At 36.8% G+C, this 27,057-nt stretch overlaps 3 protein-coding genes and 2 long non-coding RNA genes across 14 annotated transcripts in view; 3 read left to right on the forward strand and 2 right to left on the reverse strand.

Annotated features, from left to right (window-relative positions):
* Window positions 1-2,379, reverse strand: part of LOC100743710 (AF4/FMR2 family member 4) — a 174,031-nt gene extending 171,652 nt beyond the window's left edge. For 3 of the 4 annotated variants that reach the window (XM_012387182.3, XM_003490627.4, XM_033321470.1), the window contains exon 1: window positions 2,079-2,378. The gene's annotated coding sequence lies outside the window, so the exon portion shown is untranslated. Of the gene's footprint in view, window positions 1-2,078 lie in introns of all 4 variants that reach the window. The other variant, XM_012387180.3, reaches the window with a different exon arrangement.
* LOC117151819 lies at window positions 1,481-3,437 on the forward strand. Its single transcript, XR_004461953.1, has 2 exons — window positions 1,481-1,809; window positions 1,887-3,437. It is a non-coding gene; the product is annotated as an uncharacterized LOC117151819 (long non-coding RNA).
* A 1,749-nt stretch (window positions 3,438-5,186) lies between these two features.
* On the reverse strand, window positions 5,187-27,019 carry LOC100743948 (putative oxidoreductase GLYR1 homolog). The gene is made up of 10 exons (XM_003490629.4): window positions 26,887-27,019; window positions 26,753-26,789; window positions 25,746-25,834; window positions 25,540-25,666; window positions 25,244-25,345; window positions 24,882-25,073; window positions 24,081-24,254; window positions 6,681-6,791; window positions 6,141-6,585; window positions 5,187-6,050 (listed from the first exon to the last, which is right to left on the reverse strand). The coding sequence occupies exons 1-10, from the start codon at window positions 26,919-26,921 to the stop codon at window positions 5,851-5,853; spliced, it is 1,512 nt and encodes a 503-aa protein (XP_003490677.1). The 5' UTR covers window positions 26,922-27,019; the 3' UTR covers window positions 5,187-5,850.
* On the forward strand, window positions 8,324-11,254 carry LOC105680945. 6 transcript variants are annotated; one of them, XR_004461949.1, is made up of 5 exons: window positions 8,324-9,230; window positions 9,322-9,823; window positions 9,911-10,059; window positions 10,384-10,592; window positions 10,669-11,254. It is a non-coding gene; the product is annotated as an uncharacterized LOC105680945 (long non-coding RNA). The 6 variants fall into 6 exon arrangements; XR_001102377.3 differs by having other exon boundaries at window positions 10,384-10,568; XR_001102378.3 differs by having other exon boundaries at window positions 9,322-9,550; window positions 9,635-9,823; window positions 10,384-11,254.
* LOC100744182 (leucine-rich repeat and immunoglobulin-like domain-containing nogo receptor-interacting protein 2) lies at window positions 14,425-21,680 on the forward strand. Of its 2 annotated transcripts, XM_012387242.3 has the most exons (4): window positions 14,425-15,064; window positions 15,464-17,265; window positions 17,561-17,843; window positions 18,067-21,680. In XM_012387242.3, exons 2-4 carry the CDS (start codon window positions 15,473-15,475, stop codon window positions 18,715-18,717), a joined length of 2,727 nt encoding a protein of 908 aa, XP_012242665.1. In that variant the 5' UTR covers window positions 14,425-15,064; window positions 15,464-15,472; the 3' UTR covers window positions 18,718-21,680. The 2 variants fall into 2 exon arrangements, with proteins under 2 accessions (XP_012242665.1, XP_003490679.1); XM_003490631.4 differs by lacking the exon at window positions 14,425-15,064 and having other exon boundaries at window positions 15,133-17,265.
* Window positions 27,020-27,057: the final 38 nt, after the last annotated feature.

Genomic DNA, 27,057 nt, shown 5'->3' on the forward strand with positions numbered 1-27,057 from the left:
CACTTCTCTTTCATTCTCTTTCTCCTTTTGTCTCCTTTCCTCTCTCGCTCGCTCGTTCTCTCTTCCTCTTACTCCTTCTTAAAAGAAAACCGCTCCGGAATCCGCGTCTTGGAATGCGAGGCGACGAGACTTGGCTTCTTAGCACGAACGCAACCTGTCCACGCTATTTCCCCCACTGCGGACCTGCTGATCCTCCTAGCTCGACATGCCCATCCCCACCCCAAAGTCTGAGCGATGCAAACATGATTGCACTCACACCAATGAATATGCCATTTATTTGCTACTTCGTATGACCGAATAGATGCGTCGTTTGCCAGCGCGTCACGGGTTCTTGTTCATTTACGTATATATACGACGCGTATGAATTTACCAGGAGTAGAAATTATTTCGCTGATTATCTATACACAAGAAAACGATAATCATATGTTGTTTTTCCATGGAATAATACAAAATATTTTTAATTGCATTTATTTCAACAATTTTTTCCTCTTTTTTTTTTGAATTCATATACGGGACTCTGAATAAGAATTTTCGTTTTCAAAGCATGATAAATGTTAAAAAAACTTAGGATCGATCGAGGACACCGAATGTAAGCAACATTTTGACAAGAAACGATGTAAAGTCCCTACTTAAAATACGAAGGTTCTGCCGAGTACAAATGGAATCTGTCCACGCTATTTCCTCTATCATCTCTCCTATCCGTTTCCCCTTCACCTCCTTTTCTACGTTCTTCTACCTGGTGTAAGTGCTCGTACACCAACGACGCCTGTATCTATATTTGCCGGATCCCCGTCTAAGGTGTGTGGATACTAATACTTTACCGGCTATTGTAAGTACATACAACACGGTTTTGCTTATTTACCCTACACATGTGCACTTGATATGTGTAGATACAGCATGCGTCTTATTTACCGAGCGATAAAGAGAGAAAAACCGATCCAGAGAAAAAGAGAAACAGAGAGATAGCGCCGCGACACGAGTTATTTTTCAACTCAATGCACATCTACGCGATGATCCGTTTTAGCGACGAAACGAGCATTTAGTGGAAAAAAATGTATCTATGAAGAGCTCGAAAAAAGTTGGATATAATCTATCACGAATTCTTTTAAAGCTATCGCTATTCTGCTTTCTTCTCTTTTTTCGAAGCAAAAGCTAAAAATCCCAAAACATCAGCGACAATTAATTTAGTCGCTAAAAATAAAAACACGAATCCAACGATACCGAGTACTTACAAACGTATCAGTTTATCCCCTCGATTTCTCAAGTGAAAACGAGTGAATTTTGACGTCGAAACTATATAAAAGAAAGATGAATTTCATTAGAGATTGCCTCTGTGCTTCACTTCACTATTACAGTACACGAGATTAAGCGCGATCACAAACAGAAATTCTGAAATCTTTTGCTTCCGTGAACAGTGCGACATACGTTGTGAATACACGCGCGAGAAACATACCCCTCCACCACCGTTTCGCATTGTCGAGCATACAGGCCACGTTCTGTTTTCTTGTGCACAGTCGCAACACCACGGATCATTCCCTAGGAATAAAGTCGTTCACAAGATCGTGCCAAGAAACACACCAAGAAACCGATCGTTATTTGTGAACATTCACTTCGATCATGCTTAAACCGATACTTTGTTCACGTTCGTTTGTAACGTATCGATATTACCAGCGTTGATAATTGTTCAGATGTTACGAAAAATACGAGTACGAATATCACATACGGTGAAAACATAAACGCGCCATCAGTTATTCGTAAACGCACCGCACGCGACAGTTTGCGATTTCTTAAAGATACATACAGCAACTCGTATGTACATGATTTCAATGATCAAAGTACTTGATCGTCTAGAAAGTAACGTTCTACATCGACGACCTTGTTCCTAGGATCTACATAGGCGTCAATCGTAACAAGCATCTATCAACACCAGAATCAAACGCAAAAGCTTTGCTTAAAATGGATAGAGGGAGCTGGCCGCAGTTGTCAACGGCGTACGTGAACAGAAGGCTGGTCGATATGGGAAAAAAAGAATACCGAAAGTGACGATTACCGCGTAACACAATATTCATGGTACGTACCGGGAAGAACGATTACTCCTTATGTTCCTCTTCTTTTCTATCTTGAACGAAAAAGAAGCACAATGACAGTTCACTCACGATAATGGCAGATGCGCACGACAGCCTGTCACGTGGTAAAGGGTAAAAATTACCCGTTTGCACGTGTGCGCCTACTAACGTTTGTATGCATGCTTATACACGTGAATCGCGCGTGCAAGTGTACATTCATAGATGTGTGAATGTATCGCGTTGTTGAATATATGTAAACGTATATGTGTACGTAGAGCGGTAGGTGTGCAAAAACACTGCAACAACACGGCGCGTGGACGGTCGCGTCTGGACTGATCGTGGGGGTCGAGCCACAGGTGTCATCAGACGGCGGCTGCTCCACCCCTCTGCCCCCACCCGGCTTCCTCACCCGCCTTCAATCCCCACTCTCGTCGTTACTTTCACGCACACGTCTACTCGTGCCGGAGGAGACGCGTGCGCACATCAACCGGCTTCCTCTATCCTCTATAATCATGCAATATCATTTGCTCTACCCATGGCGCCTATGAACTGACCGAACCGCGGCACGTGCTTTGCATTCTATCTTACAAATGATATGGACAAGTTTTTCAAATTGATCTACATCGCTATTAGAATTAATAGGAACCATTAAGAACTTACCGTTTAATTATTCACCATGCGTTTAGAAATCTATTTAAGCATCGGTAATTCGTCAGTAGCTTGAAATATTACATAAGGTGAAAATCAGTAGATAACCAAGTTATTGTGGATCGAGCATTACTTATCGTACACTGTACCGTACACTTCAGAAAAGGTGGATACTTGAATTACCTCGAAAATACACACAAAATTATGACAAAAGTAGATGAAGAATTTAGACAGGAAAATGAAGGATGTTAAATATTACTGAATATAAATGTTCGTAATTCAAATAGATATTTATTCAAAAACCAGTGTATTTCGTGGCAAAATGTATAACGTCAGTTATTGACGCAATGCTCATGACGTATTCTCACTCACCCAGTCGCACTCATACGAATTCCTCCCTCTCTGTGATTTATACTCTTTACTACTTATATGTATATATATTTTTCTTTATGTTTGCTTATAGAATATTTAATATTTTTCTCTCTATTTATTCATCATTTCTGTTTCAATTCGTATCTGTACGCATAGTATCATTGTATTTATCCCTAACACAACTTGAAGAACTGTATTACATACATAAACATATGCATGAAATCAATTTAAGACTAGTCATCCGACACCAAGCGATCTTAGTACCAAAATAGTAACATTTATCTAATATCGGTAATTTACAGTTGACGTACCAAAATAAACACAATGGGGTTTTATCTACACCTATTACCATTCCTTGGTGTAAAATTGTATGTACCCATACTTATTTTAAACAGTACATGTAATTATTGGTAATAATTATATAATTGAACGACTTATACATTTCTTGCACATCGCGCGTAGGATGATTATACGCATTTGTATTAACAAGAATGAATGCAATGACGCTATGCGTACAATATATCATTGTAATGTTAGAATTATCGATAGTCTAATTACATATACAGTATGTGATATGGGTGCTTAGCCACTGTTTCAGCTATGCGGTACGTAATTTCCCACGCACCCAAATGTTTGTTTTTATAAACGAGCTAATAATACGAGTTTTCCTTTTTAATTCGTAAAAGAAATCGCACAAAAAATCACTCGTATCGATTTATTGAATTAAAATTAACAATCTGTCGTATAATTGTTTTAACGTTTCTTTGTACTATTTTTATAAAAATATTTACCGATCTTTAACGAGAGAAAGTTTGTAAGTAGAACTATTTTCTTAGTTCTTACGAAGAGAAGGAGAAACTTATCGATTTCTCATTGCTAGCAAAGTTAAACTCGTATGATTGGCTCCAAAACAAATTGGCAACCTTTCGATCGCCCTCGACTTCGTCGCGTGTCACTTGTGAGACTCGCACGACCGTCCTGGGAAACGGAAGCGCCACTCACTTCCTTCCTCATCCAAACGATTTATTTCTTTCTCGTAAAAGGATCTTAAGTATGTGCAAAGTATGTGCAGATGAGAGAGAACCAGACTACGTTGTTGTGGAAATTGTTCCAAAAATCATTCCGACACATCCAACTTCGTTAAACACGTATAATAACCATAAACTATGAAAGTCAGTAAAAAATAATGAATAGTAGAAAGATTTACGTATTAGAAGCGGTTAATTTCTTTTTCTATCGCGTGAAACAAAAACATACCGTGAAAGTTGCAACAATATAAAATATATATTCGTGATTGATTAATATAATTTTTCGAAGTAGTAGTAAATAGAAAATATAGCGCATAATTATACTTCGATCGAACTGTAAACACATACATCATGCTCTATACCATTGCTAGCATTTAATGCAAATCTACGTCGCATAAGTAATTGATTTAGTCTTAAAAGTTAATGATTAAAGGGACACTCGTTATGTCCGAAAAGCCTCTTCTATATATCATAATATATATATTATTCAACATGATATCATTTTTTTTTTTGTTTTTATATTTGCAATGATGCTAAGATAAAATTGTCTTGCGTTGTCTTCGGCTTAATCTCTGAAGAGCCACGTCGATAAAGAACCAAAAGCTACGGCCCTGTTAAGCGTCGAAACATCTGTAATTTCTAGACGAGACTGAAATTTCCATGGCGATATATCAGAAGTTTCCCAGGACGAATAATTCGACGACAGAAATTGGCCAACAAGTTTCTCTTCATTTTCCAACGAAATTATATTTCGTAAGAGTAAATATATAATATATATATATATATAAATAATATATAGATATTTATATATATATATATAATATATAGATATATATATATATAAATAATTTCTACAATATGTCGTTTTATAAACACGTACAATTAAAATGTACAATTTGTCCTTCAACGCAAAAGTAAAATAAAAATTTGAAATCAGAAAGATAAAAAATGCTGGCCATTCTTTTCTGCCATCTGTTCGCTTCATTCGACGGACGCTTCTAAAATACTGCCAAAATTTCTCTACAAAAGCGAAGACCTTATTTTGATTAAATTGCACCAATAAAGCATATGATCTACCTTAATCGTCCTTTTTATTTTGAACAATACATCCCGTTAATTAGCAGCATAAAAAACTTAATTCAATTATACTGTATTACTTAAAAAGAGTTTAAATTTATCGTGCAGCCTAATCAAGAGACAAAAAAATTAAAAGCCTTGCTTCCAATAGTATCGTAAGGCACATTTTCGACACGTCCCAAGTCTCTCAAGTTTTCAAGCGAGGGATGCAATTTACGGGGACGAAGCCGGGAAGCGACTCGATAGATTGACTATTAAAGACCCACGCTGTTATCGAGAAAAGTAGTCGCCATGCATTAAAATAAAACGAAACAAAAGATAAAGTCATTCGCCTATGTGTACTCAAAAAGTATCCTTGAAAAAACGTGTAAAAAAAGTACATGTATATTTATTTTACATGTTTGTAGCATTAAATGTACGACGAAACTTGCATACATCAACTTTACTGTTATTAGCATATGTTCAAATCCATTGGATTCGATTGCATTCAGTTAAGAAACAACAGAAACTTATTCTGCTTCAACATTCTAAGAAATATCACGACCCATAGTGACTTTTTAGTACATCCTCGACAAATAGCGCACTACTCTTCTCGGGTAGCGACAGGAAACAACGTTAGATATTGCAATAAATATGGTATTTTGACGATGCACGCTCCGTTAGAACCTAGCTCTGATGTAAACAGCGGAGGCATCGTGTTCTCCGTAACCAAGGCGTTTAGCGTGTTTGTAGACTTCATTCGCTGCTGCAGCTAGAGGCAATGGCTGTTCTAATTGATCGCTCATACCTAAAGAGAGTCTTAAGTCTTTTTGCATGTGCTGAAGTGGTAACTGCGTTGGGAAACCACCCTCGATGATAGCTGAAAAATTAAACCACATTGTAGATATCGTTCAACCAGATCTAAATTTCAATTACGCTCGATCGATAAAGAAAAGAAAGACCGTAATACCTTTCCCTTTGTCAAGAATGGCAGGACATGCCAATGATGTTAATTCCAATACTTCGAGGACATCCTTTTGCTGTAGACCGGCACGGTCTGCTAGAGCCATACTCTCGGCTAAACCAGCAAGAGTTACACCAGCCATCAGCTGTAGCACGAGATTCATTTTAGAAGCATTTCCCACCTCTCCAAGGTAAAAACTGTTTTTCCCCATTGCTTCGAAACAAGATTGACATTCGTCGAATAGAGGTCGATCGCCAGCCGCAAGGATCACTAAAGTACCCTCTTGCGCTTGTGTTTTGCTACCCTGTACTTGGGCCTCTAAGTAACGGCCACCCTTTGCTGTTATTGCCTCGGCGATATCTTGAGATGTTTCTGCATCTATACCAGTCATCTCCACATATCCTTTTTCTGGAGATATTTCTGTGAGGACTCCACAATTCCCAAACACCATCTAAAAAAGATTATCCACATTTTTTATATTTGTAATAACGTTAAGAAATCTTATATATAACAGGATCTGAAAGATAAGCCACGTTTTTTACTTACGTCTTTGGCAGCTTGAGGATCAGCCACACAGGAAAATGTAATATCTGCAGCGAGCACCACATCGGATGGTGTTAAACCTTGTTCTGCTCCAGCTTTTACAAAATCTGCACACTAACAGAAAAAAGATCGTTTAATGTAAATTTTCAAATTTTTTAACTCGAACTTGAAATTTTGAAAACTGATGGGACCAACCGATCGATGTCAAAGCATGTAAACATAATTTTACGTAGAACATTTTTTTGTATAACGAAATAAAGTGATGTATTTGAGCGAGAAACATTCTTGTACTTTTTTTTTTTATTTAAAAATTGAGGCCCTATTGTTACGACCTTGATAAATTTTGATTTAGCATCTTAACGACATCGCTCGGTGCGACATGGTACTACGAACAAAGTCTAACGATAGCGGCTCCGGTAGATGTCGCCACAACGAGCCACTCGCCATTTGCGCCGTTATTCTGGTCACGTAGGTTGTCTGAACGGCTTCGAAGCTAAACGTTTCCAAGCTTGCTTGCCACATCAGCAAACGACGCCATTGCATCATCTAAAGATATTTCCCGCATACGGCCAAAAGGTGTATCTACATATTTATTGAGATTTAAAGGATTATAAATTCGTTTAGTTATTCTCGTAACCTAGAAGGAATTATGCTCTGATGAATTTCTAGAAGTTTCGAAACATTCCAATATGTCGAGAATGTGTGATAAATCAATAGAAACCGTTAACACCATATTATCGTAGCAACCATGAAAACATTCATCACATGTAGATGTATATACATTACTGCTTACTGACGACAAATGTGGTAATATCTGTACCTTTATTTTGTTAAATTTGACCAAAAACTATCATATATAATACTACATTTTATATACGAAATAAAATTCTCTTTTAGATTTTCAAGCGTAAGTCGACGCCATGCTTTTACAATACGTAATGGCGTCATTACTCTTTACACGCGATCCATATTTTTCTATCAAATATATTTATATTGACTATAAAATCATATTTAATCGTATTAATATTACATTAGCGGAGTATATGTAATTTTTGTCTTAATTAATGTTTCTTATCGAACTTCGTATAATCATTAATGAACATAAACTCCAGTTGCTGAAAGAATATTCCTGGCATTAACGATTACGTATCTCGGCGTTTCTAGATGTGACCAGTCATGAATCAGTTGTGTTGTCAACAAAGAAACAAGGAACACAAGTAGTTTATTCTTCCGTTTCGGTCAATAAACAATCCTTGATTTGTGGAAGTTAAAATTTTCGAGAGTGGCCGCAATGAAGGTTCGTTTACTCTTATACCAACGAAACAAATAATTCCGAACAAATTTGTCAGACGGCACAGAAGTAGCATCGACTATGTGAAACGAATATGAAAACTGATTTGCGTCTTCTATTGTTTTGTTGCACGTGCGCAAGAGTAATCGAGCAGGAAGTGTACATCGATCGTATTCTTGACCTGTATTATCTTACAAATCCAATTTATTTCGGCAACTACATGAAATTATTCATGTAGTTGTTATGTAAAAACATATATAATAAGAAGATAACTTATCATTCAATTGATGAATAAAATATGAACATATATATATACACACATATATATATATTCATATTTTATTCGTCAATATAATATATTCGTACAGTCAAAATATCATGAAAGTATTATTTCTTTTCTATACTTATGGACGTTATATCGTACATATGATTCAGTACGTCTCGGCCTATAGGCGATGTACTTAAACCGTAAACGATAGAGAACAGACTGACTAAGTGTTGAAGTAGAAATAGAAAAGAAGAGGTGTAAAAAATATTGCTGGTCAAAGAACTTTTACTTTTTCTTTCATTTCTGTGACATATGTATTGTGAAGCGAAGGATATGTCCACGCGTTCTCAATTGCTTGCATCGTTGCCACGTCCACATTACAATATGAGCCCAAATTGCAAAACTAAAAACTATATATGTATCTAAAATAGTTTTTGTTATCAATTTTACTATTTTAAATGCATTTAATCTATGTGAATTAAAATATGCTATTAGTATAGTTGAGTAAGTTGGAAAAAATGTAAATGATTCTATTTTATAATTTTTATTTTAAACCTGAAGAGTTGTTACAGGTAGAGATATCACTGTTTACGCTTAAACGTAGCGAGGAATCATATAACAGGCTCAAGTTTATGCAGCTATACATATATGCCAATGAATAACCTTGGAGCTTCAATCAACTTGCTTACTTCTACAAAGCGAGAAATTCAATGATTTTCAAAAACGAATACCATCGATTAAAAATCCTCAAGCTTTGACAACGTGATACCATAATTTAGATAATATTCAAAGCTCGCACCATGAATACATATGGATCGTGTATTTTAGGTAATAACGATGTATATGACGCGTAACCGTATATAGATAGGAAAACATTCACTGTTCTGCGCCATGAGCGATCATTTCAAATCTACGGAAATTCGTGGGTGGATGGTTATATACGCTAAACAGATTGCCGGTTTATTTAAACGACGGTGTGTAACGAAATACGATGGTACGCTAACTACAGTACATTCCTAGAATTCGTTTAATTATTATTCCCGCTCGATTCATATTTCGCTAAAACTTTTATCACTCGATTCCAGATGTGTTTGGGATGATTCCAATTTAGCAACCTAGTTTTTTCCCTCGTGTATCCAAGTGGCGCGCTTTTTTTTCAAGAAATAAACTGGGTCACACGATGGCAGCGAAGTGTGCGTATACACGTGTCCATCGACGAAGAGAATCGGACGAGTGAACAAGCACGAAAGCAACGTGCTAGAATATAAGTTGCAAAGGTGGCGGATGTAGACGCATACAAGCAGTGGTAGAGAGGTATAACGACCTTTGCGGCTCACAGTGAACGTGCGGAAATCATTTGTATAAAATTTCTAATCGCAAAGTTCGCGCTATTGTTAGTCGGTACGCGACGCACGATCAGGAAATAAAATGGCAACAGGAGGAGCGTGAGAACTCACGTAGAGAGAAACGATTTGTAGGTGGAAAGAACTCCCACAACGTTTCAGCAATTACATATCTCGGATAAGTTGCATAGTTGCATGCATGTTTCATATTGCTTAATAACAAAGAATGACGAGTGTTTTATAGGTCTATTTGTTATTTTATTATTTTTTTAATTATTTTAGAATTATTTTTAAAATCTCAGATGTCTCCTACAGCGATTATTATTATCAGCACAATCAAACCGGAAACTCGACTAGCAATTAATTTCACCGAACTGCTGATACGACACTAGCAAGAACGAGCATGTCGAGACTAGAGGACCAGAAAAGCGAAGTGAAAGAAGAGTACGTTTAGTAAGGGAGTAATTAGCGACTCTCTAGGTAGGTTCACGTGCAACTTAGTGTGGAAATTCTACGGCTTGTTAAATGATGTAGTAGACAGGGTCCAAGATATTTTTGTGAATATTTTAAGAGTAACAAAAAACTTGTAGAAACATGATATGATCTATTATTCTTAATTTAGAAACTTTTAAAAGTTCTCCTGGTTATCATTCAAGGATCCCAGTTGTTATAGATTAAGAGACAATTTTGAGGAGAAAGTTACTTAGCTTTTACAAAATTCTATATTATTAAGATAGACATTATGAAGATAAGATAACATTCAAAATGTCGCGATCATATCACAAACAATCGTATCTTTTTCAGATAGAAACGATACGCGTCCCGATAGCTCGTGAGCCATAGTACGGACAAAACGGGCGAATGAGAAGAACTTAACGACACAGCCGTTCATTCAGACTATATGTATCTTGGGATACATCGTATTTGGTATTCGTACGTCCCTGATCGTTCCGATCTATATCTACCGATCCTAAAAATATTTATAAACGGTAAAATATAATACGAGCAATAAGGTACTGTTATCGAGTGCCGAACGACTGTCCATTTTAGTACATTTATTTGGCTTTCCAATTATGCATATACTTGCAGTCAGATAAATAATTCACCTTTTAAAAATATGAAAATCGCGGTAGACTGGTAAAGGCCAAGGGAAGGAAAGCAACGAAGGACAGAAGCGACTAAAGGAAGCTTCGAAGCGAGCCTGCGCCGTCTAACCGACACGTATAAATAAAGAGTTGGATACCTGCGAGGTTGCCAGATCTCAGTAATATTGATCCACGAACCCGACACAGCCGTCAGCCGGGGGTCATACAGAGACACGTGGCAACATCGGCCTGTTCCCAGCTGATCGAGCTCTACTCACGTCTGCTCGACGGTCGACCGTGTCTCTCCGTTCCTTGGAGTTCTCTCGCTTCCGCAGGAGTCCTCCCTCTTTCTCTCATAACTAGCAACCGGCCACTTATCGCCTTGCCTCAAATCACAAGCCTTTCCTTTCTTACATCGCTGCACTCAACCATTCCACTTTAACTCGAATATGAAGCGAATACTTCCTTCCACTTGTTAACTATACACAGTTGCGAGCGATATTATGCAATAAAGAAAAGCGTTACGCGCCAAACGGACAAGTACACGTCGTGTTTGTTCGCAAGAATAAAACATAGGAGAACCTCTAACGTATATCTTCGATTCTCCTCTACTCCATTCTGCTTTCATCGCAGCAGACGATTTTATGCCAATTTTATACCTGAGTCGCTACCATCGAAGTCGAAATAACGTGCTGTCCTTTAAAATAGCTACTTCTCTTTTCTTCATCGTTACTATCCGTCCGATACCTTTCGACCCTCCTAAACACCATGTGCCAACAGTGTTACGTAACAACAGTACCCAATTTCATACTAATGTAATCTTTAGTTATTTAGGGATTGAGAAACCGATTCACATAAATTCGTAAATATGTTGGAATCGATGAAATGTTTTGAATTCGATGTTTTCACGAATAAAATAATGTTCCGCTTGATATAAAGCAACTCTGTTTATCTCGTGCGATATTCGTGTTTCTCGTTTCGTGATAAACACGATTTATAAAAGCTCTGTAAATGCCATCAATCGACTTAAGGCATTTCCTTTGGAAGGATTCCTTCCTCCATTCTATTTATCGGTGTCATTACGTAACATATTTTTAGTCGATAAATCCATATTTATTTTCCATTTATGTTATCTTCCAATAATATTGAAGAATTATTAATATTGTGAAATACAAAGATCAAGTGTCACGTTTCGCTGATGAGAAATCTTCTCTCATATTTTTTCTAATTAATTTACTATCGCAATATCGCATGAATCGCTTTCTGATAATAGCACTTGGAAATAATAAAAGAATTTTACGTTTCTTCCAGTTGAAGAAATTATATAATGGAAACTAACCAGAGACTTAAGAGAGTAGGATAAGAAACCAAATGGCCCTACCCGTACATTTGCCTCCCTTGGCCATGACCGACGAGAAAGAGAGAGAGAGAGAGAGAGAGAGAGACACGGAGTGTGTGTGTGTGTGAGAGAGAAAGAGAGAGAGAAGTCTTCGCGCAAGCTATAGAAGTTTAGCAGTCAAGGTCAAATTCAATCTCGTTACGACTATGCACACAAATCAAGTTTCGAAACAAATTACGAAAACGATCTACAAGGTGTCGCACGAATTACGCAATCCCTATTAATTCTGATTCAAGCTTAGGACATAATTCAATCAAACATTTGCCAAACTCACTCGCTTTGCTATATTTCACTGTGATAAAGCATTCCGTGATTCGTGACCTTGCTGAATTCTGCTTACGAGACACAACGAGGTGAAATTTGAAGTTGAAGCAAAAAAATAAAAAACGAAGAAAGGGAAGGAGAGGGAAGCCAAGGTAATCAAATATAATATACATAAATTGAGGCTTATCTAACATATCTGTAATTGGAGAATATGATAGAACTGTAGTTTCAAGCATTTATTATCGTGTCGAATACATACATAAGCATATATGACACTCAACTTCTAAATGCGTCATTAATATCGTTTATGCGAGCGAGTTTGTTTGTTCAAAGTTTTTTTTTTCATGCGCATCAATAGCGTATTACATATGTACATTTAAATTTATATTTTTTGCTAATTTTAGAACACTGTGCATCTAAGTTGTGATGTTGTTATTAGTGACATTTCTTGCGTACTACACTATGGTTAATTTGAATACCTTTGATATTCATAAACGCGAAAAAGAATTTGTTACAGATATAGGATTAGCATGCGATTGTTCAATCTACCCGAAGACCGTTCTCTAATGGCTAAATTACATCATACTCCTCTCTCTCTACGCTATGCTTTTCTTCTTTACATGACGTAGAAAACTCGCTCTTATTGAGCCCTATTCAAAATTGAACGTTAGCTACCGCTGGCCGAGCTATCATACCAAGGTCAATCTGGCAATTGTACACATGAACAGTTTAAACAAGTGATTTACAGGTGTGCGGTGGTTTTATTACGATAACGATTTTCGCATACTTTTGCTCCTTGCTCTAAAGTGATTAGTCTTCTTGATAAAATGGAACTACAAACATAATGATACTTTGCTCGATATCAATTGAAATTTGCATTGTCAGTACGTACGACGATTTGCAACAAATAGTTAAAGTAATGACAAATCGTTTTGTCAAAGTAATTAAAAATAATAAGTATATGCTTAGAAAAGGAAAGAACAGATTTCTACAATATGTAATTTCAGGTTACGTAAATGATGAGTAGTTCCTAGAGGAAAAAGTCCGATTTTTAACAAAAATATCGGTGTTGTAGAAATCTGAAAGTCACCTCTGTTTTATAAATAAAGTGCTATATTTTTCCTATGGTATAGAGTAGGCAGCTTTCAATAAACGTTCGGTCAAATATTTTTCTTCAAGCATTCTCTCAGTTGGAGCACTTTCGTTTCATATTTGCGTATCATTTTAACTGAACGCAATTGGTACACAAACAGACACGCTTTCGAATGATCTTTGTAATCGTGAAAATAACAATTATACTGCAGATACATAACGATGTTCTTGCATCGAGTAAAAACTGGGATCACAGATGTATACTAGATCGGTGTCACACGATAACCGAAACGATGCTCGTAAGATTGCAGGTGAAACTAATACCACGAATCTTATAATACTATATAAAAACGATGGTCTTTAATCAAGAAACAGAAGCGTTTCGTTCCACGGTCTACTTGTATACGTTAATTTCTATGTTACCCGGAAACGTACGTGAGAATCATACTTCATTGTGATTTCATTGAAATTTCCAATTAGAATATCAAATATTTTCTGAATATTGAAACTGAATACCAAACTAAACTACAGACAATACGCGAAGAGACGAAGGAAATCGTATCATACGTTACGAAATAAAAATTTCTTGATAAAAAATTTGAAATTTTTTCGTTCGAGCAAAAGTAGTAGCGACGCTGTTCATCAGAGTGAAAAGATGGCAGATAAAAATGTGTTAATTAATGAGCGTAAGAAGAATACTTAACGAAACCATAGAAGAACATATGTAATAGAAAACACGTAATAAATAATAAGACTATAAAAGTACGTATCTGAGTACGTAGTTGAGAATAGATAGAAAGAAATAATCCTGGTAAGGCTAGCGAGGATGTGGGGACAATGGGCAGGAATCGGGCTAAAGGGCTGTGTCTGGTTGTGATCGGGCTCCCCTGATGGGGCGGTTCGTTGAGCGCGGTGCAGAGCGGCGAGGTAGGTTTCGCGTCGGCGCGGTTCTTGGAGCTCGCAACGTTGCCGGTTTTCCGAGCGATGGTTACCACGAGGAGCAGCCAGAGTCGAACGAATCTTTCACAGTCAGTTTTTGCCTTTGATAGGCGGCGGACGACGCTAAACGTGTCGCGATGCACGAGTGTGTCATGTGACATACGAAACAACAGTAGAACCTTTGCGTTGCTGCTACAAAGTTTGACAGGGCCGGCACGTAGAAACAGATAGAGTAACTACACACGAAGAAATAGAGAGAGAAAAAAAGAAAAAAAAGAAAACGCAACGGAAAACAGCGTGTTATATGTGTGTGTGCGTGTGTGTGTGTGCGTGCGTGCGTGTATGTGTGGCTCGTTTGAATGTGTTATCCATTTATATGCGTAGCTGGGCGCGCGCGAGTGTTTCCATAGCTGTATAGTTAGCTGTGTGCAACGGTTATTGTATGCTGGCGGATTACCTTCCCGTCCAATTTCGGAACTCTGCAAGTCGTTCCATTAGAGCGCGCACAATTATGTTACCGGCTCGACACGGCAATAGCAGCAACACCACTGCCGTCACCATCAACAAATCCAGTAATTTCAGTACCTCCATAAGACACTGGGCCGGATTTTTTGCGAATGGTTAAGGATATACTACCAGTTAGCTCGTCGCTATCTCAGAGCCGAGACTATCGGTGCTTCGTGGCTTGTCCATGATCCTCGCTTAGGTACGTAACACAATAGAGAAAATACAAATAAGAAAAGAAAAGAGAAGAGAGCAGAGAAAACAATCTAAAAAGAAAAGAAAAACTAATATCATGTATGTAATAAACACGTTTCATATATTTTTGCAAAAGCATGTGTAATGCGTACGGAAATCTCGTAAAGAAATGACACAATGTACGCTTTTACGTTAGCAGACCTCCTCCTCTTCTTGAGAAACTACAAATAATAATCATTGAACGTGTATATCCGCTATTACTTGCTGATCCGAAAATAACGCAGAATTTTAAACGAATTTAACAGAAGAGCATTAAAGTCGATCGATTGGTAAATTTTGGATTTCGCGAACATACATCAGGACATGGGAATTCTTGGTTGTATGCGTGGAAATCGTCATATTACAGGTCATAGGAATGAGGGAGCGAGTTTTCACGTGGGACTCGTGGTGGTGGTTAATAGTCCTTCTCATTGCGGTGCACGTTACGGATACGCAGGACGCAACGTTCATTACGGAAAAAACGTCGCCGTCCTCGCGTGTAGAATGTGCCACGGGTTGCGAGTGCTTGGACAATGGAAAAAGCATACTGTGCCGGGAACGAAACTTCCTTGGACTCGGTCTGTCCAGGCAAGTCACCAATGTTGTGTTGAGAAACGTCGGAGCCGCTACCATACCCGTTTCCGCCCTCGAGCCAGCGATTCGTCTCAAGAGTCTCGCCTGGACTTCGAGTGGAATCGAGAGGATAGAACCTGGCGCATTCCTCGCGACAACCTTCCTCGCACATCTCAACTTAGGTGACAATAGGCTGACGGAATTACCGTCAGACGTCTTCCATCCGCTGCAACAACTACAGTACCTGAATCTCACCGGAAACCGGTTGACCACACTCCCACGAGCATCATTCCAGGGTTTGGATTGGCTCGAAGAAATCGACTTGTCACGCAATCGTCTCTCAGTACTTCCCTATCAAGTGTTCGCTTTATGCAAGTCTTTGGCACGGTTGGATCTTTCCGGTAATTTGTTGGTATCCTTGCCGGATCACAGTTTCAGGCCCAACAAAAATCTCCAGGAACTCGTCCTGTCCGCCAACAGACTCACCAAACTTCCACCCCGTTTATTTTCCGGCTTGAATCAATTGAAGATCTTGGAGTTGGCCGATAACGAGATCGATACAGTTCCGCGTGGCCTGTTCGCCGATCTCGTATCGTTGCAGCACCTCGATCTTTCTGGGAATCCTATCACGCGTTTGACAAGCATCACGTTCCACAGCCTGTCGAATTTAAGATGGCTCAGCTTGAAGAATCTACCGGTCACGGTGCTTCCATACGATGTATGGCGACCAGTGAGGAAACTACGCACTCTATTGCTTTCCGGAACAAGACTAGAGGCCCTTCGTAACGAGGACTTGAAAGGATTAGACAAATTAGAGACATTGGAAGTGAATAACAGCCCGTTACGCGAGATCTCTCGATGTACCCTGGATCGTACACCGGCACTACGTAAAATCGATCTACGCGATAGCAATTTGACCTTCCTACCGGCAAACGTGGCGCATCTATCGTTTCTGAGTGAGCTGCAGCTGCAAGGGAACCCATGGGCCTGCGATTGCCGTATGTTCTGGTTCGTAAAGTGGGCCGAAAGCAAGGAGCACCTGCGAACCGTTTTTCAGAGTGGATTTCGCTGCGGCGACGAAATCGACGGTACTGCCGATATCCTTCAAACCCTTCGTTACTTGAAATGCGCACCGCCAAATTTGATATATGCTACGCCCACGCAGCAACATCTTTTATTAAACCCCGTGCTACTCGAATGTGAATTCAATGGCAATCCCACACCGTCATTAACATGGGTTACGCCGAGGCTTCAGGTACTGCATTGGAATCCTGATCCAGCATTTCCCGACGCTTTTGTCGAACATCCTTCCGTACACGGATGGGAACAAAGTGTACCGTTTGTTGATGATGGTCGCATACGCATCCTCGAGAATGGATCTTTGTACATAGCGACGTTGCTCAGGCAGGATGTTGGACAATACAAGTGTTACGCGGTGAATCCGATTGCCAATGCCACCACCTATATTAGTTTGCAGATGAATCCAATAACATTAAACAGAATCAGGATCATGAGCATATTGGTAGGCGCTGCCAGTGCGACGGCCTTTCTTCTCCTAACGCTTCTCTTGCAACTGCTTCGTTATCTTTTGCTGAAGTAAGTATTTTCTCCCGTTTCAATGCAATTCAACACCGATTATTATTATCGCTTGATGCATAAGTGCCACTGCGTTCGAAAATGATAATGCGCAGGTGTGCATCACCTGTGCTACCTTCGTTACCTCGCGTACCTAGTCAATACTTTTTTTTCTCTTCTGCCTTGGAAAATACATAAATGCATTGTATTCGATATTATTCAATTGTAACTGCGAATTCGTGTGAAACTGATATCGTTCGCGAATTATGCAATTTCTATCGCTGTATATAAAATCGTTCGTTTCCTCTCGTTTCAGATGCGGCTGTCTAAACTGGTGTATGTGCTGTGGACGGGTGGGTTCCACACCTAGAGCAAAGCAAATTTACCAAATGTTGGATAATATCGAGCAATACAAGAGTCAGCAACTCGAGAGACTACGCGAGAATTACACTCAACAAGTGCACAGAATAAAAGAGAACTGTGCTCAACAAGTAGAATGGATTCGAGACAGCTACGAAGGTCAAATGAGACACATCAGAGACATACGGGACTACGGAACGAGCCACCTTACGGCTCTCAGAGACCAGTATTACGATCAGGTAATGAAACATTTACCGGAAAGTTCGTTATTCAACGTAGAATTATTAAATATCGTCCTGCTCGCATTCGCGTAACACCATTAGAGATTACTTTGAAACAAAGTTGTACGAGTTCGTCAAATTTTAAATAATTTCCACAAAGAACGAGAAATATGTCAAAGGAAAGATCAGACGTCATGGCGTGCGAACGTTTCACAATGTTGTTTTTCTGATCTCGAAACAGGTGAGGAAAGTACGGGATTACTCGACAAGTCAGCTCAATTGGGTGCGAGAAAACTATGTCTTCCAGCGTAACAAGATAAGAAAGTTCAGCGCCCATCAGGTGCTAAGACTACGCGAGAGTTACAAGTATCAACAGCAAACACTGAACAAGGTACTAGAGAATCTACCGAACTTGTATTTCGATAATTGCCGGAGCGGCTCTTGCGGAAAGAGCGATTCGATGGTATTTGATACAAAAGACGATGGACCGATCCGTATGGATACTTACTTCAAGGCAAAGATCGACGATCTGGCGAACGGCGCTAGTTTGGAGGATGTCAACAGCGAATATTACACGCCAACGGAACTTTCGTCGACCAGTCCTCATGGAAATATAATGGAGGGGATCCATATAAACTACATCGAGGAGATGGGCCCACCGATTCGATTTGATCCGTTGTACAACGTATCACCGCATTCGATAATTCTGCACAGTATCGACGAGGACGGAAGCTCACTGTCGGTGTACAAAGATGCAGACAATGTCAAGTCAGTTTTCAAAGGCTTGAGCAGCGAAGTCTTAGCCAAAGAGCCTAAAGAAACGCCAGAAAGTTTTGGTCTCCTTGCACCTAGCTCCAGTTTGCCTGACCTACCGCGTGAAACCAAACTTTAGACGAATTTGATGACAAGTGTTAATACAAAAGGGTACTAACCTTTCTTTATATAGCAAGATTACAATTAAGACGAGAATGTACTGCCACTGGATCATTATGTGAGAAAAATATAAAGAAGTGCCTCTACATCGGTAAGTGAGACTGTATTCGCAAGAACGAACGGTGGTATCTTTCTCTATCGTGGGATTTCTCGAAATCCGATTGTTCTTTATTCGTCTTTTAAAATGTCTTTTTTGCTCCCTTAAAAATGCTTCAAAACAAAGATATACCTCGATGAACGATAAGAGAAGAACGCCTACGAGTATCAAAGGCTGCGAGTGTCCTTTTGCCAACATCGATCAAGCCAATGATTGTGTGTGCGTGAGTGTTGTTTAAGGAGAACTAAAGTAAAGACAAGAAACAAAAAAAGAAATCGCGGACAGTTGCCAAGGATTTTTCTGTGATTCGATCGATGACCTTGTACTCTGTCCGCCCTTACACTTTGTGCTTTTTATCATTGTTGTTATCATCGCTCAGCACAAACGATAACAATCGACGACCGTTAGACAAAGAAAACGCTGGAAAGAAACGCAAGATGTCATAGTGTTACTGCCAACCCTGCCGTAAGCCAATTTCAAAATAAAAAGCTAAAGCTCACAAAACAAATTGAGAAAGCAAAAAAGAAGATAAAAGAAGGAAGAGACAAAACTGACGCGTGTATAAACGGGTCCGTACTAATTTTCGCCTAATTGTCAATTTCACCCGAAGTTCAACGATTTTGAAGAAATCGATCGATTCGCTTTTATTCTTCTGTAAATAAATGTGCGTGTGACTTTATCAGTTTGCGGAGACGTGTGACTTCAATTTTTATGAAAGATTGAACTCAGTACCGGTATACACGATCGCTGAAGATTATTCACTGATCGAAGTCCGACGAAACCGATACACTGTTTGTTATTCCGTCTAGATTACATACTACTCTTCTTTCCTTTTTTCTTTTCGCTTTCTATTTCGAAAAATTCGAGTGTCCACACATTGGAACGCATGTTATCTTTTTCTTATTTTTCCAATGTCCGCGAATGTTTTCGCTCTTTAAACCTATCCTTTGTTCGTTAAAATACAAATTATTCGAAATATAGAAATATATAATTATTTAACAGAAAAAGAACTATCTTTGTCGAGAACAGCACAAATACATGTACTTAATTAAATATCATCAATAACACAGTTATACCAATCGTTCCGAAAAGAAAAACTTTCGAGAAGTATCAAAGAAGATAATAAGTGATATTTCTAAATTCTTTTATCCGATCGAGCTTTTGTTACCACAATCCAACTGATACAAACACGTACAAAAAATTCTAGTAGATCTATAACGAAAATAGCCTTTTCTTAAATATCATACTCTATATTTTTATATTATCCGCGTCTTTCCTCTTTAATATGAAACGCGAACTGAATTTTAAATATCCGATTAAACTATACCGAGTTAACAATTTTATCCCGATTTTAATTATAAAAAGACTATCAAAAATTTGAGGATCCACATTTGAGATATTTGATTATTCGGGTACACTAACTGAAGTAGTTACGACGAGAGAGATCTATTCTAATCATGATAATAATAATCAGCTCGAGAACGGCCCTATTATAGGCTTCGAACATCAGACCACTCCTTTTTCTTCGTCTGCTTTTCTATGTGCACAATCCAAACGATATCGATCGCGGAAAAAAAGAACCGAACATAGTTAGATTCTCATCATTGGTACGATGTTTTAAATAAGCTTATTAGATAATGCATGTTCTATGAGCTGTTGTACTTCCCTGACAATGTTTTACTCTAATTGGAGAAACTTGGAGAGATAGATCTGTAACCTTTTGTATATCCAGAGAACCGTTCGTTGACATTATATTATCTATTCCGAGTCTCTACTTTATCTATGTGATTAAAGAAACAAAGAAAAGAACAATACAATTATAAAATCTATCGATGTATTTGAAAGTTATAAAAAATTATTTTCTCAATCGTATAAACGATTATCTCCTTTTTCGTACGCATGCCACAAAGTGGTTCGAACGTATATGTACATCGAATTATTACTTCTTGAGACGTTAGAAATATGCAAATTTTTTTTTTAGAATAAAATACGCTTAGTTTGAAACGGGAAAGTAGAATTGAATTTTTTCCCCTGCCATTAGATACAAAAAGTGTCTAAAGGTCACCCCAATTATTTTTTAAATTCACACTAAATTCATCTTGCGTTGTATTCTAAAGTGGATTCAATTGACTGTATATGATGGCAAATCAACCCTTCCAAAGGCACGGTAGTCATAAATTTGCCACCGTTTTCCGCGCCGAGAAGTGGTTCTCAAACGTTACAGTTCGACGCTGTACCGTTAATTCAACCGAAGAAATTAGTATCACGCGTGCTATTCAATTTACCGAATTTCACTTTAGAATTTCTAACAAAACTGTGATGATAAAACTATACGATGCCGCAAAAAAGAATTTCATTCTATTATCAGAGTTTTCTTGTACAATGATTTATCAACTAATAACGTTAGTATATCGACAAGTTACAAATTGTGGATTATAAATTTTTGTTTACAAACGATAATCGGATAATCTATCAGATAGGTTTTTCAAGTTCACTTGTAAAATTTCATTTCACGTTACTATAAACGTATGTCACTGTCGTACGAAGGTATTTATTAATATTAGTAACTCGTAACTTGTCAAATTTCACTGATAATACCAGTTCAATTGTGCAAAATAATCCAGGTTACTCCTTTCAAGACAAAACGACTTTCCTGTAACGAATCACGTTCGATAACTGAAAAGATGATCGGACGCGTATACGTAATCAAACTTGATGTATATATTGTAAGTTTAATGCGTAGAAAATGCTGCGCGCATGCAATCCCGTTTCTTAAGCAGTAGAACTTGCAGTTCGTGGTAATATATGTACGTTGAAACGCAAGAGATGCCGATTTTCTTTCTTTTCAAATCTTTTCCCTCTCTTCTGTGCGTTGAATCGCCCCTCGCGGCCCCCACCACACGCGTTGCATGCCGGCGAAACGAATAAGACAACTAGCTAACGCATGTAACGGTGCTCCGCCGTTATTTTTGGAACGCTTCAGCGACTTGAAGGAGATAAAATTTTATCATCCCTCGAAAACGGGGACGCGACAGAACGCGGCAGAAAGTATACATCACGGAATACAAGGCATCGTGCTCAAGCAAGAAACTACTGCTACCGTGAATGACGCTGCGGGAAAACAGATTCGAGTCGCGTCTCATGACAGAACGAAGGAAAGCAAACCGATTAGGTGATTGGTGTGGCCGACGTGAATCTTAGCGGTGGTATAGTAGCGTGCCACACGCGAGTCGATTTTTAATTGCCCTTTCCGTATGCCGATGCGCGCGTGCGCCGTCATATTATAATTACATTACGTTTCATACGAAAAGTATCGCGTCACTCGAATCTAGTGGCAACGTTGTAATAAACTTGTCATCGTAACGTTTCGACAGTTTGTCACCTTCGTTATCTAGACATTTTCGTTATCAAAAAACCGGTTTCAACGAAATATAGTTTACATTACACATTGACGTATAATGTTAATTTTTCAAAAGGCTTTTCCCATAGAAAATTTCACTTGTTATCTTCGAAGGGCACGCGATCAAAACCTGTACGAACGTACGTCGAATATATATCTGTAAGATCGGGAAATCGAAGAAAAGTTACTTCTATGCGATCAAAGTCTAGATGTTTCTCTTTCAAGCAAGATGTCGTAATACGAAATAAAGAAAAGACTTAATTACGTGCTTTTAAGATTTGCCTGAACGAAATTACGTTAGGTATCGCTAAAAGTTGTTCCTTAAACGTTTATTTTCGATGATGGAATCGGAATTTATACGTCATATCTATCGATCCAAGGAACTGATTATAGGATTATCCATTAATCGTTAAACACTCATTAACGTTCTTAGATATACAAATTAGGTGGCTACAGATGTACTTCATCAGAACAATCACTCGTCAAAAATAGGCTGTGGAATACCACGAGATGATTCGTTCCACGATACGTATTATGTGTAGCAAAATGAAAGATAATGTAAATCGCGCGTGTGCACTATATTTTGTTATATTAAATATTCAAATTGCGCGTAGTTTTTCAATGAACAAAAGTTCCTGCTATGAAAATACGATTTCGCGGTCTTTTGAAGTGCTTTTGGTAGTTTGTATTTTTTTGCATTTTTATGCCTGCTACTAAAAACACGCGTTACGAATACCGATATGAATTTGTGAAATATTTATTTTTGGAAAAATAATACTTCTAGAAAAAAAATTAGAACATTTTCTTGAAAAAAAAAAAAAAAAATTATTTCCACTTTCTTGTTCCTGTATATTTATATATATTCCTTCCTTTTTTTACACTTAAATCAAAGAAATTACAAATCACCGGGAATATATATATTTTTTCAATATTATAGATTTCGTAACGATAAAATGGAAAGGAAGAAGTCCCAAAAATATTTCAACTGATACATATCCCACTTCTTCCATCGTATATCACGCGATAGTCAGAGTTATTGAATTACTTTACAATTCAAATAAGCAGGTACCTGTGCCCCTGCAGAATTTTTCATTTTTCGCCTGATAAATAATTTAGTTTTTCGTTACCATCTTAATGTTTGTTTTCAATAACAACTTAAGTAGTTTTAACCATAAGCTGAACATGCAGCATGATCAATAAACGAGATTGTTTATCAAAATATCTTCTTTTTCTTTTTCCCCTAACTTCCACAAAATCATTTAAACATATTATCGAAGGAATAAACATCATTCGCGAAATTTTTCATGGCAGAATTCAAATTGTCAGAGCAATAACATATTGTTAATTGAAGGTAGGATACGAAGTAGGAAAAACGAAACACGGCCATGTCATTTTTGCTGACAATGCAACAATAAAATTGATAGCGAAGACCGTGTTAAGAATTTGTATAAAATTAGATACATTCAGATAATACATATATCCTGCCGAAAAATGAAATTTCAATTTTTTCTTAATGCAAATTCAAATTTTATGTAATTATATGACTGTTTGAAATTTAATGTATTTCAAACTAAAAAAAAGTATATCAAATATATCTATTTTTCAATTGGTAAAAATTAACTAATATTTTTTATTATTTTTATTGCCTATTGTTCGTATTCAATTTATCGTGTTAAAATAAAATTATTCTTATAAATTAGCGTTAATAATTTATATGACATGTGGCCTCTTTTTTTTATAATTATGAAGATATCACTTACGACAATAAAACAACCATATTGCAATTGTAATTGCATTACAACATAAGTAAATGAATTGCACATACCTTTTCCTGCGTCCGATTCCATACAATCACGCTGTGTCCACTGTTGATTAGGTTTTTTACAATACCACTTCCCATGATTCCCAAACCAAGGAACCCAAATTTCAAGTTTGAAGGAAGGATGTTTTTTTCTTTAAGTGTTTGCGACAATGTTTCCACGTCCAAAGGAGGTGTCACCTATTGTATTAAGTAATAACATATTAACAATTAATATAATTTCAAGTACCTATGTAGCAGTAAACTACATTTCGAGGTTAAAAAATAAGAATAAGTAAACATAACCATCTTCTTTAAATTGAAAGAACATTAAAACTCCTTTAAGATATTAACAAAATTTAAACACAAAACAAATTACTTTGAAATACAACTTAGAACTTGACTGTAATACATTTTTTACAGTTTTCATAATATAATATAGCTTTACAAATACAAAGATAATGATGAAAATGATTCATGTATGATTAAAAAATTACATTACTTCATAAAAATAAGATTTTTGTTGATTGAAAATTTGGAATTTGTGTTAAATGATACTAGTTTTATATCGATGGAAAGGAATTAAAGAAGGCGTAATATTGTTGTTGTTTATTTATTTACATGAATGGAAGTAAAAGTTGTTGGAATTTAGTGCTCTAAAAGACGCAAGTTCCTGTTCCTAGTGAATATTCAATTAAAATATTTACTATTATAATTTAATCTTTTTCGAATTAAGAATAGTTAAACAATATCATAAGAGAAAACTTCTTGAAAAAAATATACTTTTGTATATGTCAATCGTGAAATAATAAAGTAAAGTATACTTACAGGTCTAGCAATATTCGCTGGCCTGTTAAGGAGAGTCGATCCTGATTTTCTGAGAGGAGTAGAATGGTTTAACGCAGGACTAATGCTGCCAACTCTATTACTATTACTTGTACTTGATTCTCTCCGTTGCTTTTTGGCTGGACGACGGGCATCACTTGCACCAGAGTCCAATCTTTTAGTTTTTGGCGTTTCCTAAACCAATGGTATCGTGTCATATTTTGTACTGCATATTAATTCTAGGATATGACGCTTTATATTCATATTAGTAGCATGATTTATTAAATTTGTTTTGTAATTTCAATGTATCAAAATGCATAAATTTTAATTCGATTGTTTGTTATAATATGTAATATAAATCTAACCTTACGAGGTTTAGATGTTTTTACTATATTTTTCTTCTCGGATATGCTTTCTTCTTTAAGTCTGTCGAACAAAGAATCTGGGTCTAAGCCATCTTCAAACACCTAGAGCAAATAATACTATAATAAATGGTATATAACTAATAATTTTTTATAAAAATTTTTTTAGTATACTGTAGTAAGCAATAATAGTTATAAGTTATTTATAAAACATATCATATTTTTATAAATTTCACTATATCATATATATCACAGAAACATGTACATTAAACAGTTTTCATTTTATTCATATAGCTTACCTCTCCATTAGCAATAAATTCCTCTATTGCTTCTACTGCATCTTTAAATGCACCAGATTTACTAGACTTTACCAAAGTATCTTTGTATTCTAGATATGGTTTTATATTAGATTCCTCTATCCATGCGCTACAATAAATATTTATGTAAGTTTCAAAAGTTAATATATTACAAAACATGAAAAATAAGTAACTTCATCCAAACTTACTAATTATTTGTTCCGAAGAAGAAAATGCATTGAACCGGCCCCTTCTTAGTATTTGTCGGTTTCTTCAAATCCTTTGAAGGATTAGACACCTTAAGATGTCATGGAGAAATTAGTATTTAAAATAGAAATGACGATAAACGTATTCTCCATATTCTCCATAACAAAATAAAAGTATAACATCATATTCGTAAATAACAATATTAATAATACTCATAAATCTGTATCTCATGTGCATTATATTTCATGTTTTATAATAAACAATTAAATGTTATAAACGTAAAAATGCAAATGTAAATAAAATATATATTGTTTTATTCATCATAATAATGTACTTATTTAATTAAATTAAATATTTGCAAATACGTAAATTTTAAATGTGTCAGTATTTTTCATTTAAATAATTAAATATAAATACTGGATAAATACTACATGTTGAATATAATTTAAACGATGATATATACAAATAAAGGATAAAACTATTCAATCATATCAAATTTTATTCATAAACTACGTATAAAATAGAAGCAAATAATAAATAGATTATTACGAATAGACGTATAATTTATAATCAATTATATGATTTGCTCAATTTGCAACTGAAGAAAATCATAATTAGCGCGCGAATATTTTAGAGGGACTGATCTTGCAATAAAACCAAATTATCTGTTTCTAATGAGAAAAGAAATAATTTAAACAATAACTGCTTGGATATACGTAATGTAAACATGAAATTTAGCTTATCTAAGAACAGCATGGGTAAATAACATAATTTAGGTTATATTTTCATAGTCTGCGCGCCAATTTGAATTTAAAGGACGGATATAGTGGGAGATATGTAATAAGAAGTAACAGGAGCATAAAATATATCAATTTATAATAGTATGGTATACAGTTAAGCGGAGCACGAAATGTTCCCGCCAAAATGATGGCCGCGTTTGACTTCGTGGCGCGTACAACCAAGCAAAGTATAGTTAATATAGAACCGTTAGTAGTTAACTCCAACTTACCCGACCAGGCCAAGGCGAAAATCCTTTCATCTTGGCCCTGAAATCCATAAAGATATCAATTATTAATCACCGCCATTTGGATTGCACTATTTTTATTGTAAACATCCATTGATTAACACATAATAAGTACACACCATACAAGATCACCCAGCTTGAATACCTCCGACATAATGAAGCTTCCCTATTGCTCTCACAATCGGCAAGCGACTGACTGAGGAGTAGAGCGTCGTTTGTGCATGACGACGTGATCCAAATACCCCCACCAACATACATGACTCAAATGAATATCTTATTACCATTTTTGA

The sequence above is a fragment of the Bombus impatiens genome, unplaced genomic scaffold, assembly GCF_000188095.3.
Source record: "Bombus impatiens unplaced genomic scaffold, BIMP_2.2 scf_0463, whole genome shotgun sequence".
NCBI lineage: Eukaryota > Metazoa > Arthropoda > Insecta > Hymenoptera > Apidae > Bombus > Bombus impatiens.